Genomic DNA, 17,032 nt, shown 5'->3' with positions numbered 1-17,032 from the left:
GAGAAACCTCGCAAACAAATATATATAGTTACGAACACGTAGTACTGGGAACATAACATTCTATAATTTCCGAGTGCATTGCTCATATCTGTTTCTCTGCCTCTCCCTTCCTTCGCTTTCAACTTTCCCGCTCTTTCTCTCCCTCTGGAATGAAAAACTTGAGTAATTTTTTATTTCCAAAATCGCTTTTCACTACCCAGCTTTTATTTTCAACTCAAATTTTATTTTTGTTTTTGCTTCGTGTTATTGGGTATGTTTCAGGAACGTGAAAGATGAATAACAGAGTCTGCAAAACACTTCACTCCATGAAACCCCCTTCGAATCCTCGAAATGTGAGTTGTTTTCTTTTTTTAGTTTTGATTTCTTAATTTAACTGAATTTGGATCTCCCATTTCATTCACTTCGTCAAATTTGTTATCAAAACCATATTTTCATCTCCCTGCCCCTGTTTTTCTTTTCTGTTCTTTTCTTTTCCTTTTTACTCTGAAGCTCTCACTTCTCGATACTTTGAAACACTTTTTTATCCAAATCTGAATTGGGCACTCTGTTCCTCCCTCCCAAGAAACGAATAATTTCTTTACTCTACACTCTGTCTATTTATTTATCTATTTTTTAAATTTATTAGATTTGGATTTTCATAGGAGAAGAAGATGGAGGTGGAGGGAAGCAAATTGCAAGTCACGGCGAATCGGCATCGATCCAATAGAGAAAAAAATTTGGCTTTACTTGAAGATGTATTTCAAAATTCTCTTTTCCAAACATTTGATTTTATTTCAATTGTTATGTTAATAATTCGATTACCAAATTGCAGGTTAACAAGCTGGAGAAGAAGTTAAGACATGAAGAGAATGTTCACAGAGCATTGGAGAGGGCTTTCAATAGAACTTTGGGATCTCTACCTCGCTTTCCTCCTTATCTTCCTCCAGAGGTGAGTATATATATATATATATATAATTCAATATTCACTTTCTTAGATCTCTCTTACTCTAACAAAAGGATTAAACCTTCTTTTTATTATTATTATTACTTTTAAAAAAAATTAATATAATTAATTTTTTTTAAAGAATTATTTGAAGGAGTAATGAAATGGGTGGGAAATGAGTGAAGAAAGAGGAGAGACCCATATGAATTCAGCATTCTAGAAAGTTTAATGTAGATATGTATGTATGTAAATTTACACTTCATTCTCCTCACTCAACTATGGATAGTTGTCACTTTAACCCTGTTTTAACTAAAAATTGCTGCATTTTGTCTCTTAATCTTTTGATTTGCTTAATGCTGTGTTTGATTGGGAATTTGGGAAGGGATTTGGAAAGAGAAATGGAAAAGTAATGTGAAATGTGAATAAAACATGCCTATATTTCACATAATTTCACACACCTTTTTCCGTTTCCTTCCAAATCCCTCATCAAATCCTCCAACCAAACATAACATAAATCTCAATGTTTTGCTATAAAAAGAGAATGAAAAAGTGGCATATAAGCTTGTGAGACTATGAAATATCCTCTCACATGGATGTTGTAGAGATCCAGCGAAAAGAAGAGCTTCACCCCTGTAGATCTGCAATGAGGAACATAGTCGGTGTCACCCAACCGGGGTTGCTGGCCGGGAGTACTCCGATGATGAAATTAGTCCTTGAATCAAGAAATAGTATATATGTATATCAGAAGGGGTGTGTGTGTGGGGTGGAGGGAGAACAGACATACCTTTCACTTGGGATGCCCCCCCTTTATATAGACGGGGGATGTGATATTTATTTGGGCTGGACCTTTGTAGGCTTTGTTTGGGTTAGGCCCAATAAGCTAATACCTAAATTTTCTGGCTCCCACAATTGCCCCAAAACTTTCATTGTCTGCGGTAGAAGGAATAAGAGTTTTTTTCTTGCCAAGTTACGCTGTTCAAATAGTTGTTAGGTTTTTTGATAAAGAACACTTTGGATAAATGAATAAAATATGTGAATGAATGACTGCATGTATGCTTGAATGTATGTATAAATGTACGTATGTCTTGAATGTATGTAAAAATGTACATATGTTGATCATAAGATGAGGGGGGTTGAGCTAAAACCCATAAAGGAATACAAATAAATCATAACAATAGGTCGCGGTATTCTAACCCCCGGGCATGGGTGTAGGCCACGGTATTCTAACCCCCGGGCATGGGTGTAGGCCGCAGTATTCTAACCCCCGGGCATGGGCGTAGGCCATGGTATTATAACCCCCGGGCATGGGTGCAGTATTTTGTCAAGTGCGAAGATTGCTTCCAAATATGGACTTTTATGCCGAGCTAGAAATATTTCTATAGGCCGAACACGGAAATGATTACCTGAACCAAATAAGATAGATTAAATAAGGTAGATATATCAGTCAAAAATTGGACCACGGTATTATTACCCCCCGGGTGAGGGTGTAGACCTGTGGTATTATAACCCCAGGCAAGGGTGTAGGCCTTTGCTAACGGCGCTCTGTGCCGAGTGCGAAGATTGCCCTGTACTCGGAGACTTTTGCTGATTTTAAGTGGCAACTAAGTGCCAAAGTGGCAAGGACTTTGAATAATGTATCCTGTATCGAATAAGGTGGACGTGTTAATCACCAATAATATTGCTCCGCTTATATGGAATTGCCAAGTAGATATTGGGCCAACTATTTAATTGCTGAGTTGCTCGGTTTGCGTTTAGTCCAAGGTAGACTTGCCCCATTGCTTTCGAATGCCAGGTGTTAGTCGGAAGGAATGTAGATTTCCATTGCCCTATGTTGCAGGGAAGGTTCGGCTTTGGTAAAGTGACGGCGCGCAAAAATATGGAAATTGTTATCTGCCAAGTGTGTAATGTATTGTCTCAAAACGAGCGCTTGCTTGAAGCTGTGTGAAAAGGAGCGGAAGTTTGTACCTCAAGTAATTGTCCTTGTAATGTTTGTACCAAGTTGGCCGAGTATTCATGCATATCAAAGGTGCTGAGATGATGATCGGCTGATGTGTCCCAATTGGAAAGCGAAAAATTGACTGACGTCCCAATGGGCAAGTGTTTTACCAAATAATGTTGTTAGGTGAATAAAGTTGCCGAATATTGTGGCCAATGTTGCTGCATAAAGTTTGACGATGCATAAAGTTGACAAATAATGTTGCTTAGCCGAATAGAGTTGATGCACGGCCGAATAATGATCATGCATAATGTTGAATTTAATAATGGTTGAATAATCTTACTGGGTATAGTTGATGCACTGTCGAGTAACTAGTGTCAAAACATCGGTGTCCGTTTACACTTGGGTCGGCGATTGTGCCAATCATTTGGTCGGCGGGGTGTCGGCATTCCTTCGGGGTTAGGTTTGCTAAGAACTTGGTCGGTAGTGGTTGCAAATTTAGTGGAGTTGAGCTTCTTGTCCAACGTATATTTGCCCCATTGCTTTTGAATAAGATTCGTTATTCGGAAGGAATAAAATTGACTTGGGCCAAAATTGCCGAGTAGGCCGATAATGAATTGGAACGGATTCCATGCCCCTGTGCGGTGCCGTGGCAATATCAGAATGAAGCCGAGACAAAGTAAGGTGCTTGGTGATATCGGAATCAAATCTGCAATTTATTTGTTTATTTATTTATTTATTTAATATATATGTATATATTTATTTTGTGCTGAATTTGTAAATTCTGACTGTACGGATGGCCTCGGAATGCGTCAGATAGCTGGAAAAGACTATTGGATTGCTGTGATCAGACTCATGATGGCGTAATTATAACCAAAATAGATCTAACGGCTTAGATCGATTGAGACTTTTGCTCCGCAAATCTCTGGATAATTTCCCTCATGGCTTGGCAAAAATAAAAAATAAGGATAAATGGGATCAACAAGACTTGAACCCCTGCTTTAGGAGAGAAAGAACACTGAACCACTGCACCAAGACAAAGACTTATGCTCGTATTTTGCACATTATATATTTAAACTTAATTGTTTGGCTATTATGAGATGTAACTTAGCCGCAATCCGAATAATTTGTTATGTTGGCCAACTCCAGGTTGTCTTCTCCAGCAGCAATAGACGATTTTCTGGGCAAACTTCTATTAGCTCTTATGGCTTTGTTTTAGCTCCGATTAAGATGCGGTTTGTTGCGTTGGACTCGTCTCAATGAGTACTTCACGCTGGTATAACCAAAATTTGATTTTGACAGCTTCGTAAATTTCGATTTTCGGCACATGTGATCCGTTTCGCAACATTCGGCGGGCTTTGGTTACTTCTGGTTGCTCGGGTTGGTGGGTTTGGACTCTTTGAGTCGATGTGAATCCTGTGGTAGGTTTAGATGTGGATTTCGGTAAGTCGAGATGCTAGTTTCATGCCGAGATAGTAGTGCCGAGATTTTGGAAAGCAAATTGTGCCAATTCAGGTGGCAATCGAATGATATGCATGCAAGTACTTTCAAGAAGTGTTGCCGAATAAAAAATGTGATTGAGCAATCTTGCCGAGTAATAAATGTTAGCCGAATAAGCAATATTGCGGTGTAGTGTTTTTGAATACTTGCCGAATAAGTTGCCGAATCCAAGATAATATGCAGAGAACTAATAGTAGATAAGATGTCGAATGATATGCATGTGAGTACTTTCAAGAAGTGTTGCTGAATAAGAAATGTGATTTGAGCAATCCTGCCGAGTAATAAATGTTAGCCGAATAAGCAATATCGCGGTGTAATGTTTTTGAATACTTGCCGAATAAGTTGCCGAAGCCGAGATAATATGCAGAGAACTAATAGTCGATAAGATGCCGAATGATATGCCGAATTTACGGAGTTTGATAAGCAATGTTGCCGAATAGTAGCTCCGAGCAATTTCGTACTTCCGAGAAGTGAATCATGAGATTTTTGCTAGAGGTGAATAAATTAATAATTGTAGTTGTTCCGAGAATGTCTAATGTTGTGGAGTGGACGTATGTGTGGCCGAGTAGGATTGCCGAGAAAGGTGGAAGAGATGCCGAATAACTTTGTATCTTTGCCGAGCAATCTTTTATGAGTTGTAATACTGTCAAAATACACATGCATGGGCTCAATAGCCGACTGATTCTTTAGAGTGGAGAAATTGTCAAGGCTTGCGAGATAAATTGTGGCTGAGATAGGTGGGTCGACAACTATTTTGGCTTGCCGAAACACATTGGTCAGCAACGTAGTTTGAAACACTTGGTCAGCAATTCCTTTCGGTTGTGCCAGCCGGAATACTTGGTCGGCGACTTTAGCTTGGTGCTTTGGCAGAATATCACTTCGATTGAATTACATCGCCCTTGAGATTCACATTAATTCGAATTTTGGATAGAAATTGCATACATTCATCGGCAGTGTGGTTGTTGAGGTGTCTTTGTACAGAGACAACATTGAAACCCATTTGATTCTTCTCAAAAGCACCTACAACTGACAAATGTTTTGCAATACATGTAATGTATAATATATAAATAAACTCTTAGACTGCCAATTCACAAGTTGCACTACTACAATTGGTTAACCTTGGTTCTTTAGAGAGAGAAAGTAATTAATTACCGAGCAACATGTTTGTTGAAAGGTTTCCCAACAAGATCAACTAATAATATAATATTTCGACATGGGTGCATTCATATATATAGAAGCATAAATGAAAATAAGTTCTTTGGAAAATGATGGCTTTGTTATATATTTTGTCAACCAGTGTTATACGGAGTCTGACATAATATTTTTTTTATCAATTCCTAGAGAGAGAAAACTTACAACCCATAATTTTGTGACATATATATATATATATATATTTATATTTTATCTATGCTCATGCTTTCTGGGCTTGATTAAAAAACTAGTATACACACATATACGTAGACTAGAAATATACAAATAAATTCTTTCAAAGAGAAAAACAGCTTCCCTTATTCAGTGTAGGCCGACTTGCAGCCGATCATGTGGTTGGAAACTTTTCTTAGCTTCATGATGTGCCGAATCACTTGGTCGGCATCTCTTTGAATTTGGCTTTGTTGAGAATGTGGTCGGCAAGACTGCGTTATGCATGCAACACCTTTGATCTTTGGTTTTGCCGAGGTTTGGGTTGGCATTAACGGAAGCCATTAGAGAAAAAGTGAACCCAACTTGTGTACATGTGCATATATATGAAGAATCACCTTCAAGATATGCTTTGTGAAACAAAGAATAAATAAATAAATAGATAGACACATGTATTAATTTAGCCGAGCAGATGTGCTGACTTGCTGAAAAGATGTTCGTACCAATAAAGGTGTGAAACCCATTTTTAGAGAGAGAAAAACAGCTACTAACCTCATCTTGTTTTGACAACCTTTCTAAGCAATATTAATACTCAACGATGCTTTGATCAAATCTGTGAGCATAAATAGATACATACATAGATGTGTATATATATATATATATATATGTATACCTGAACTTTAGCAAAAAACAAAATCAGAATGAAAGAAGCCAAAAACCTAGTTGTGGGCCGTATTACTTGGGATTGGTTTTGCTTTTGTAGAAAGTGCATTGACCTCAAAGCAACCAGTATATGTTTACTTACAGCAGTATATTTGTTGTGTTCTTCGTTGATCTCATTCAGTCATTCCCACAGACGACGCCAATTGTGAGACCATGAAATATCCTCTCACATGGATGTTGTAGAGATCCAGCGAAAAGAAGAGCTTCACCCCTGTAGATCTGCAATGAGGAACATAGTCGGTGCCACCCAACCGGGGTTGCTGGCCGGGAGTACTCCGATGATGAAGTTAGTCCTTGAATCAAGAACTAGTATATATGTATATCAGAAGGGGTGTGTGTGTGTGGTGGAGGGAGAACAGACATACCTTTCACTTGGGATGCCCCCCCTTTATATAGACGGGGGGTGTGATATTTATTTGGGTTGGACCTTTGTAGGCTTTGTTTGGGTTAGGCCCAATAAGCTAATACCTATAATTTTCTAGTTCCCACAAAGCTACACATGCCATTTTTACAGCAAAAATATTCAAAGATGGTATATATATCGTATATGTGTGTGAGAAATATATATATATATATATATATATTTTCTATCTGGTTATAAAATTAGCATGTGCATGTATTTTCTCTCACATGTGTACATAAGAGAAGGGAAGATACAATATCTCTATCAGATATATGTAAATAAATCAGTTTTTGAACACGCATAAAATTGGTATGGGTAGCTCACGTTCCATTTTTTTAGTCCTCTTTCTTTAACAAAATTTTAAACAAGTCAAAAGATAAGGAGTAAAATGTAGAAATTCTTAGTTGAGCGGAGCATAGTGATATGATAACCATTATTGAGGGGGTCAAATTGTAATTTGCCATTGAAATTATCTGTTTTTACATCTTGTCCTCCTCTAGATTCCGTTTTAGTGAGAGTCTTGTGTACTGGTCACATTTTATTTTATTTTATTTTATTTTTTTGTGTGGTTTACATTGATCATGAGTAGTGGCGGTGCCACGTAAGGACCAGGATCACGTGCCCCTCTAGATTTTGTGATTTTTTTTTCAAATATAAAGAAAATATTTTAAATAAAAAGAATTACAAAAATATTATTAGAGTGAAATGTTGATGACACTTTAAAAATTATAAAAATAATAATAGTTTTTTTGATTGAAAATGAAGAGATTACTATAAATCATATTATCTATGAAAATTTTAAATGTAACAGTGATGTCATTATTATTAACATGCAAGTATAACTAATCTCATTATAAAGATATGAAATTTATTAGATTGTTAGTTACATTTGGCATGTGAGGTTCACTATCTATATGTTTATTTACTATTAGCTGGTGATATCGCATATTAATGATGACGTGATATTGCCATCTATGAAGCACGGACACTGACACGGACACGGATACGGACACGGGACACGGCAATTTCCAAAAAATGGGGACACGGACACGGCAGGGGACACGGCGATTTTATATATATATATATATATTTATGTGTTATGTAGATTCGTATTACATTCATTCTAAATCAAAATTAACAAACACTAATATAGTACCATTAATTCAATAAATAAAAGAGAGGCAAAAGATTCAACATCCAACATCCAACATTAAATATAAGGGGAAAACATCCAACATCTAACATCCAATAATATTCTTCACAAAAACATTAAATAAGAGACAAAGAAGAAGAAAAAAAAGAAAAAGAAAAAAAGAAGTAGGCCTTTCAAAACTTCAAGTAGATCCAATTTCTTGCACGTCTTCATCATCATTAGCATCACCACCTTTTTCTTCGTTTGCACCTCCATCATCTGTAAACAACACAACCTCCATCTCAGGTTCATCAAGTGACAGATTTGCAACCTCAAGCATTCCAACATCATCAAATGAATCAAATGTGTCGCCCGCAATATCCCATAACTTGGTCTCTCCTTCATGGTATTGTGGGGTTCTCCTTGATAAAAGACGGAGGTTGCTATGAACAAAAACCAAGTCCTCTGCACGTTGGGGTGTCATCTTGTTTCTTCTCATTGAATGGATAAAAGAGTATATACTCCAATTCCTCTCAGCACATGATGAAGAAGAAGGTTGCACAAGTAGCCTTAAAGCCAAAGATTGAAGAGTGGGCGCAGATGCACCATGAACAACCCACCAACTATGAGGATCCATATCACATCTATCTCCAATGGAATCAATGTCAGCAAATGGCCCCTCTTTTGTTGAGAACTTAGCATACTCCAAATTTGCTTTAGTGCGCTCAATTGGATCATTAAAGAACCTTTTCAAGCACTTTTTTCTCTCAAGACAAACCTCCTCATCCCTATGTGGGGGAACTCGGCTTGGATCCTCATGAAGCCACACATCACTATAATACCTAAAATGAAAAAAAAGTATTACTCATTATAAATGAGAAAGAATAATATTAAACTTAAATTAATAAAAATAGTAAATTGTGTTGTAATCACCTTGGATTCAATGAGTGTGCCAAGCAATGAAGTGGTGTGTTGTTCTTGTTCCACCGGTCTACAAGAATCTAATGTACTACATTATAGAATGTAAACTCATCTTCTAGTCGCTTTCCTTCATGCTTATATATCACCATCTTCACTTTTTCTATCATTGTATCCCACATGTCATATACTAAGTGAAGAGAAGGTCTATCGGTGTCACAAACTCTAATCATGTCATAAATAAGAGCAGTAAAGGAAAGTATGTAGTCAACTTGATCCCACCAAAAGTCATCCAATAACTTATCCTTCACAAACTTGGCCTTGCCAATATCATCATCCCTATAACAACTCCATTTGTCACTGATTACCATTGTTTGGAGACCTTGCTTTATCAACTTGACCCTCTTAAGCATGACAATAGAAGAAGCAAAGCGTGTCTCGGCAACTGAAAGAAGTTTCAAACTCACAAAGTCATTGTACATTGCTAACCTCATGGAATGATTACAAATAAAATTCTTGATCATCATCACATCACCCACAACCTCACTAATCCAATTACTCTCTTCAAATGCAACTGAATTATTTTCCACATTCTTGGCAGCACAAATATTCTTCAAGGCAAGATTGAGGGTGTGCACAACACAAGGAGTCCAAAAGATGTGAGGAAATTGTGCTTCAATTAGGTGCCCGGCTGCCTTGCAATTTGTGGCATTATCTGTAATGACTTGAACCACATTTTTAGGCCCAACCTCCATAATTACTTCCTTCATCAAGTTGGAAATAAAATATTTGTCCTTTGTTTCCCCTGAACAATCAACCGCTTTAAGAAACATAGGCCCACCTCCGGTAAAATTTATTAATGGCCTTCGTTGGGAATCACTCCATCCATCACTGACTATACTCACCCCCTTCTCTCTCCATGAGCCTCGAATAGGATCTAACAACCTATCAATGTTTATCCTTTCTTTTTGAAGCAATGTAGTTCTCAACATGTTATACCCAGGTGGTACATATCCTTGTATGTTGTTATTTGCAGCAAAAGTAAATGTACTAACATAGTAAGGATTTCTTGCCAAATGAAATGGCAAGCCTGCTGAATAAAACATTCTAGCTATCTCACTATTTAGTCGTTCTCGAGCCCCAATGTTAAATGCTTTCATAACAGGGTTACTACTACTTTCACTCCCTAAAGCAGTTGACCTCTTCCTTTTTGATCCATATATCTCCTCTGGTTCATTAAAACATAAACCTAATGATGCACTTGAACTAGGAGGAGGCAATGGGACTTTCTTCAACTTAGAGTTTTTCAATTTCAACTCTGCTTCTGCAATTGCTCTCTCAAAATCTGCTTTATCCTTACTTGTTACTTTTGGACACACTTCTATCCCCTGATTTTTAATTTGCATCAAATGGGCTTTTACCCTAGTGTATGAACCTTTACGTGTAACCCGACAAAAGTTACATTGAAAAGTATAATTCCCCTCCTTTGCACCAGATTTTTCTAATCTAGTCACATATTTCCACAGTGGCTTATCATCTTCAGCATCAAAGGCAGATGGTGTGTTATTGGCAGAATTTGAACTAGACATTTTTCCTATAAATTAACATTAACATTAGAAGGATAAATAAAAAAATAAAAAAAAAAACAAAAAAAAGAGCTTAAATAGAATTTAAATAAAACAGAATTTAAACATATAATTAAAAAAAAACAGCCTCATCTAAATAAAGAGTTTAAATAAAAAAAACAGAATTTAAATACAATTTTATATATATACATATATATAAACATATAATTAAAAAAAAAAGTTCTTACATATATATATATATATAAACATGTAAACAAATAAAAAAAAAAAATAATAATAATAAAAAGAGTCTTACATATAATATATATCAAAAAAAAAAAAAGTCTTATTAATATATATCAAAATAAAAAATAAATAAAAAAAAGAGTCTGTTACATATAACATATATAAACGTAAAAAAAAATAAAATAAAATAAAAATCAATCCATCTCAGTCGAAAGCTGAGAGAGAGAGAGAGAGCGAAAGAGGAGACAGAGGCGAAAGAGAGAGAGCGAGAGACGCAGAGAGGGGCTTACCTTCGAAGACGACTGGATCGACTGAAGCAGCGACTGAGACGACTGGATCACTGGTCTTCGATCGACGTCGGAGGGCTTCGATCGACGTCAGAGGGCTGCGATCGACGTCGGAGGGCTGCGAGTGAGAGACAGAGCTTCGATCAACTTCAGAGGGCTTCGACTGAGAGAGAGGGCTTCGACTGAGAGAGAGAAAGTCTTTGCAGGTTTGATTTTACTCCTTTACTCCTCAGTTGTTCGATTAGGGCTTCCCGTTGTTTTTTTTTTTTTTTACTTTATAAATATTATACTTTGACCCCAAATAAATATAAAAAATTCAAAAACGAGCCCCGCCGTGTCCCATGGCGTGTCCAGAAATGGACACGCGTGTCCCCGCCGTGTCCCCTTCCAAAAAAATCATTAAATTAAAGGGACACGCCATTTGGCGTGTCCCGTACGTGTCCACGGCGTGTCCCCGTGTCCCCGGCGTGTCCGCGTGTCGGACACTGCTACGACATCAATTTTGGAGTGTCCATGCTTCATAGATTGCCATTATATTGAATTTTTAATCAAAATTTGTATAAAAAAATAATTTATCATTATATGATTTATTTTAAGACTTATATCCATATTTTTTTATATTATCCACGATACACTAATTATAAATAACAATATTTTTTTGATATTTCTCTAAACCAATTGTAAAATTTGCATGAAATATTTTTATAAAATTTTTTGATATTATAATTAGTAAGTGTTCCTAATTTAACTTTCTGGCTCGGCAGCTGATCATGGGAATAATGGGGAATGTTATTCTCACCATTCAGACACTAGAACTTCTCGCTGAAGTATCAGTTTTGGAAGAGAAGGTTGTTCGGCTAGAAGAGCAGATTATCGATTTCAGACAAGGTTTATATCAGGAAGCAGCTTACATATCATCCAAGAGGAATGCATAGAATTCAGTTGATTTATGCAGCGAGTTATCCACCAGAAGTTCCAAACACGGGGAATCACTATGTTCGTTCCAACACAATGAAATTTCAGGATTATCTGTGGCAAAGCCTTTTCCTTCGCTTGCGAGAAGTGCTTCAAGTAGAAAACTATCGTCTTCCAAACCCACCCCTGATCGAATTGGACATTGTTCAAAAAAACCCAATTTCTCTTTGGAAAATGGGCCAGTAAAAGAGAATCGATTGCGTTCTAATTCATCAAAGGATAAGCAATATCCAGAAAATAAAAGTCCTAGAATGAAGAAACCTCCAATCAAGCCTGAATCGATAGGAAAAAACGTTGATCCTCTGAGGTTACAGGTATATTTGCAGTATTAGATGAGAAATTTCTCAACCTTTTGATTGTAAAATGATCTTGATTATTGTTATACAGTTGGAGAGAAGATTAGCAGACCGCAAATGAGCACAAGAGAGCTCTTCTGACTCTGATGGTGGAGCGTTGGAAGCTGACAGCTCTCCAAACAAAATTTCTGAGGATGTTTTCAAGTGCTTGTCTAACATCTTTCTAAGACTCAGCACAACAAAGAACAGGACTGTTGAATCAAAGGCCATTCCTTCTCTAATGCTGAGCAATCAAGAAACAGAGATTCGGGATCCTTACAGTATGTTTTCAGAATTCAGAAAGCGAGAAATTGGTCCTTATAAGCATCTCTGTTCAATTGAAGCTGGCTCAATTGATTTCAACAGGAAAACAAATGCTTTATTTTTGGTCCATAGACTCGAGTAAGTTTAAGGTTGTTATCTTTCTTACTAAATTGGCACTATAGGTTGCAAATGAATCGAGTTGTTCATGAATAGCTTGGTTGGGCATGTCTGCTAAATGAACAAGCTCAAACCAAAGTTTTTGGCTTTTTAGTAATTGAGCTGACCTCAAGTAGACCTAAGCTTAGCTCGAAGAACACAATCATATATTAATTAACATTTATTTTTATTGATATATCAAATATATTTTAATTATTTTATTTTATTTTTATCTATTATGTTTGGTGTTTTTGCAAATTTACATATTTGATTGATCAAATTTATTAATAATTAATGTGCATATAATTTAGTTTTTCTTTTTTTCTTTTCACGCCTGAGCTTGGCTTATTTATGTCATTGAGTTGCCTCAAGTCGAGCTCAAGTTTCTCAAATATACTTGATGAGAAGAGGTTGAGCATCCCAAAGCTTGGCTTGGCTCAGCTTGTTTTGCAACCCTAATTGTCAATATATCCGTTGCTGTGTATTACTCATTGGTATATATTTCAGGCTTCTCCTCAGCAAGCTAGCCTCTGTCCATTTGGAGGGTCTTACACATCAGCAGAAGCTTGCATTTTGGATAAACATTTACAATTCCTGCACGATGAATGCAAGAGAGAGGCCTATCTATCCCAAATGACTCGATAAGTTTTGAAGTGACTGATAATATTAAGCTTAAGACATTTATAGATTTATTTATTTAACTTTTGGACATTTTTTTGCTTGCATTATCAATATTTCAGGCATTTCTAGAGCAGGGCATACCCGAAACTCCTGAAATGGTCGTAGCACTGATGCAAAACGTGAGATCTTCTCATCATTCTCATCATTTTCATTCCTTTCCTCTCATTTTTTGAACAAATAACCTTTCATCCGTTTGTTTATCAACCAATAATGGATACATAATGTCAATCAAGTGTTATGGATCAGCTTGAACTGTCAAGAACTCAATCAGACTTGGAAGTTCAAAATTTTAAGCTGCTAATTCAGTGCAAGTGTCTTCTGTTTCAGACTAATACCGTTAATTATAACCTTTTAAGTTTCACAACCGGCATAACTACAACTATGCTGCGCTCAGGCAACGATAACTGTGGGGGGACACTTGCTAAATGCAATTATGACTGAGCATTTTGTCTTGAGGTTGCCTTACCACTTGAAATATGTAAGTGGCATTCTTCTCACATTTTTCTGTATTTACTTGTTTCTGTTTATATACTCAGAAGCGGGTAAAATCCTTATAAAAGATTTGTTCTTAATCGGGGAAAATTGTTAACTTGCTAGCCCTTGGTTACATTTGCACTTTCCTTGATTTCAATAGACTTGTCTGAAAGTTTCAAGAAATGAGGAAATGAAAGCATGCAGCATTTATTCACCCAAAAAAGAAAGCATGCAGTATATTCGGATTGGAGTGGTCTGAACCCTTGATTACATTCGCACTTTCCTGTGGAAGTTCGTCCTCCCCAGCTGTAAGTTTGTCACACATTTAGGATAAGTTTGATGATTAAAAAAGTCAATTTTGTTAACTGTTCAACAAAATTTTCATGACTAGATTCAACAGTAAAATTCCCTCCATTTCTATATGTTAGACTTATTTATTTTGAAGATTTATTTAATTATGTTTTAATTTATTTGAAGGAAAAAAATAGAATTCAAAATTTATTTTGATGATTTATTTAATTATATTTTAATCAAAATTTATTTTGATGATTTATTTGAAAGAGAACAATTGAATCAAAATTTATTTTATTGATTTATTTGAGAGAGAAAAATATAATCAATATTTATTTTGTACCATTATTTCTCACATAAACCTTTATCCTAAATGTTGTTAGAATGTATTTAATATTTGATTAAATCAGGAGTTCAAACAGCCCAAAAAAATGGTTCAAATAGCTTAGCACAACAGCAGGTCAAAAGGTTCAAAAGGTTCAAGTGGAAGATATTCAAATTAGTAATGATGGAAGAATAACGGCTATAAACGGCTATAAAGGTTCAAAAGGCAAAAAGGTTCAAAAGGTTCAAGTGGAAGATATTTAAATTTGTAATAATGGAGTGAAAGATATTTAAATTGGTAATGATGGAAGTATAACGGCTATAAACGGTTATAAATTCAAATAATTACAACAGTTATAAACGGCTATAAATTCAAATGAATACAACGGCTATAAACGGTTATAATTTTCATTATATATATCAAAGCCTTTAATGTAAATAAGTTACAAAAAAATCTGAAAATATTCTTTGATCTATAATTACTCACATCTATTCTAAAAAATTATACACTGAGCTTTATAGCTTTAAGCTCATCTTTCCTGTGTGAGATTTACAGAAAAATTAAAACTTTATTTTATATATCTATCTTTGAGAGATATTTATTGTAAATTTTCTTTGAAAGCAAAAATACAATTTCATCTTGTAAAAGTGTTGCAAACACTGTGTTCTTGAAATCTTGAGAGTGATTGTGAATCACCTAAGATTTGTAAGGGTTTAGACTTGTGAGGTCTGTGTAAAATCCGTGGAGGATTGTTCCATTTGTAAAGAGGTTGCTAGCACCCCTGTGAAGCTAGAAAATAGTGGAAAATCTTAAGTGAACCTTGAGGAGTGGACGCAGGCAGAGTTGAAACCGAACCACTATAAATTTGTTTGTCTCTCTCTCCCTTATCTCTTTATTTTATTTTAAATTGTCATAACTATATTTCACATTTTTACTATGCTAAAATCATTAACTGACATAGTTGTTAACACATTTGTTTTAATTATTTTTATTTCATTAATTATATTTATCTATTGTGCTAGTCATAATTTTTATTAGGGTATTATTAATTTTAATTGTAAAAACTAATTCACCCCTCTTAAGTTGTCTTTTGGGTAACACTATAAATAGATAGAAATTAAAAAAAAACAAAAACAAAAGGCATATAAAAAATGCATCTAATGCTCAACAATGAGCGCCGGCAGCAAGCAAAGTTTCGAATCTCTATGTGCTAGTTTTGTGTTTCATTTCAAATATATAGATATCTAGTAAGCTAATAATCTAAATGCATAAGTTAAAAGTATTCTCTGCCCTGTTTATTAATAATTAACTTTTTTTAATATTTATTTTTATTTTGTAAGTTGTAAGTAAAAATTTGTATCAAACAATATGGCATGGTTAGAATACCACCATAGGTATAGACTAATCAAAGGCCAAAATTGAATACATATTGACGGTTGAGGGATGATTGGTCAGATTGTGGGACCTACCACACATTGACTAAATAACCTCTCAATGTGTGTTCGGTTTGGGTTGACTAATCAACCCAACAATCATTTTCCTTGTTACTATTATTATCAACAGTAGCGGTTTAAGATTTTTGGAAGTCTCAGACTAAACATTAAAATGAGGCCTTATCTAGCTATCTTTGAAAAATTGGGGTCTTTGACAATAGGATTTTTTTGAAATTTTTTTGTGGACTTTAGACGACAGCCTAACTAACCTAATGGTTAAGCCACCTCTGATTATCAATTCCTTTAATCTTAGTCAATACGAAATCTTCCTATGAGACAATCTTGTTTATGAATTGCTGAGACAAATTTTGTCAAATGAAGGTTAGGGTGTATACTGCATCTCAAGTTGAGAACGAAATGGAGGGCGCAAAGCGAGACTACTTACAGGCAGCAATAGGCATTTCAAAAGAAAACAAGTTTATAGTTTCAAAGCTGTTAGATTGGTATCTTCCTGACTTTGCAAAGGACTTGGAAGCACTTCTGGATCAGGTTTGCTTGCAGCTCCCTGATGAACTGAGGAATCAAACAGTTAGATGCCTAGAGAGAAAGGAAACGAAGCCTCTTTCACAGTTGGTACAAGTCATGCCATACAATTTCAGTTTCAGGTACCTCATACACTCACCACCAAGGGTTTGGTGAGCAAGTGGCTTTGGGTTCAAGTCTCCATGGGGGCAATGCAGATTTTGGCTTCTGCTCGCTAGGACCCTGTTGTGGTTCGGTTGGGTTTGGGTCAAGGTATGGCTCAAACATCTTGAAGGGGTGCCTCCAGTTCTCCCATGTGCAATACTGCAGGCACTCCTGCTTTTGCAGGGCCCGTGTAGACACTTCCTTTCTGGCTCTCTAACGGTTAGGGGCTCCTTTAGTCACGCCCAAGGAGGTGGCTGCTAATGTAAATGATAATGTGAAGTATACATGTAATGTAGTCCTTGCACAAGTTGCAAGAAACTGTGGGGGGAGAGATTATTTTCTCTCCTAAATGGGTTTTGGGGATGGATTCAAATTGGTTTTACAAAAGAGTATATGATAATGGAAATTTATTTAAATTGA

The 17,032-nt window shown here is 35.9% G+C and overlaps 2 protein-coding genes across 18 annotated transcripts; one reads left to right on the top strand and one right to left on the bottom strand.

Moving 5' to 3' along the window:
• Positions 1-17,032, top strand: LOC114270048 (uncharacterized). 17 transcript variants are annotated; one of them, XM_082867242.1, is made up of 10 exons: positions 13-162; positions 262-332; positions 642-734; positions 812-928; positions 11,756-12,280; positions 12,354-12,703; positions 13,229-13,328; positions 13,462-13,521; positions 13,797-13,880; positions 16,307-17,032. In XM_082867242.1, exons 6-10 carry the CDS (start codon positions 12,543-12,545, stop codon positions 16,622-16,624), a joined length of 723 nt encoding a protein of 240 aa, XP_082723368.1. In that variant the 5' UTR covers positions 13-162; positions 262-332; positions 642-734; positions 812-928; positions 11,756-12,280; positions 12,354-12,542; the 3' UTR covers positions 16,625-17,032. The 17 variants fall into 17 exon arrangements, 12 of the variants coding, with proteins under 12 accessions (XP_082723373.1, XP_082723374.1, XP_082723372.1 ...); XM_082867247.1 differs by lacking the exons at positions 11,756-12,280; positions 12,354-12,703 and adding an exon at positions 14,037-14,184 and having other exon boundaries at positions 1-162; positions 16,307-16,445; XM_082867246.1 differs by lacking the exons at positions 11,756-12,280; positions 12,354-12,703 and adding an exon at positions 14,037-14,184 and having other exon boundaries at positions 7-162; positions 13,730-13,880; positions 16,307-16,445.
• LOC145789804 (uncharacterized) lies at positions 8,704-10,052 on the bottom strand. Its single transcript, XM_082867240.1, has 2 exons — positions 8,909-10,052; positions 8,704-8,817 (listed from the first exon to the last, which is right to left on the bottom strand). The coding sequence occupies exon 1, from the start codon at positions 9,997-9,999 to the stop codon at positions 8,977-8,979; it is 1,023 nt and encodes a 340-aa protein (XP_082723366.1). The 5' UTR covers positions 10,000-10,052; the 3' UTR covers positions 8,704-8,817; positions 8,909-8,976.

Source organism: Camellia sinensis, chromosome 4 (genome assembly GCF_055761805.1).
Source record: "Camellia sinensis isolate YWXY chromosome 4, ASM5576180v1, whole genome shotgun sequence".
Classification (NCBI taxonomy): Eukaryota; Viridiplantae; Streptophyta; class Magnoliopsida; order Ericales; family Theaceae; genus Camellia; species Camellia sinensis.
This window is presented reverse-complemented; position numbering and strand designations above follow the sequence as displayed.

Coding starts and splice junctions, on each gene's coding strand:
- LOC145789804 (XM_082867240.1), bottom strand. CDS start 9,999: ATGTTTTATTCAGCAGGCTTGCCATTTCATTTGGCAAGAAATCCTTAC.
- LOC114270048 (XM_082867242.1), top strand. CDS start 12,543: ATGCTGAGCAATCAAGAAACAGAGATTCGGGATCCTTACAGTATGTTT. Junction 12,704..13,228: donor TTTTTGGTCCATAGACTCGA/GTAAGTTTAAGG, acceptor TATATATTTCAG/GCTTCTCCTCAGCAAGCTAG. Junction 13,329..13,461: donor ACAATTCCTGCACGATGAAT/GCAAGAGAGAGG, acceptor TCAATATTTCAG/GCATTTCTAGAGCAGGGCAT.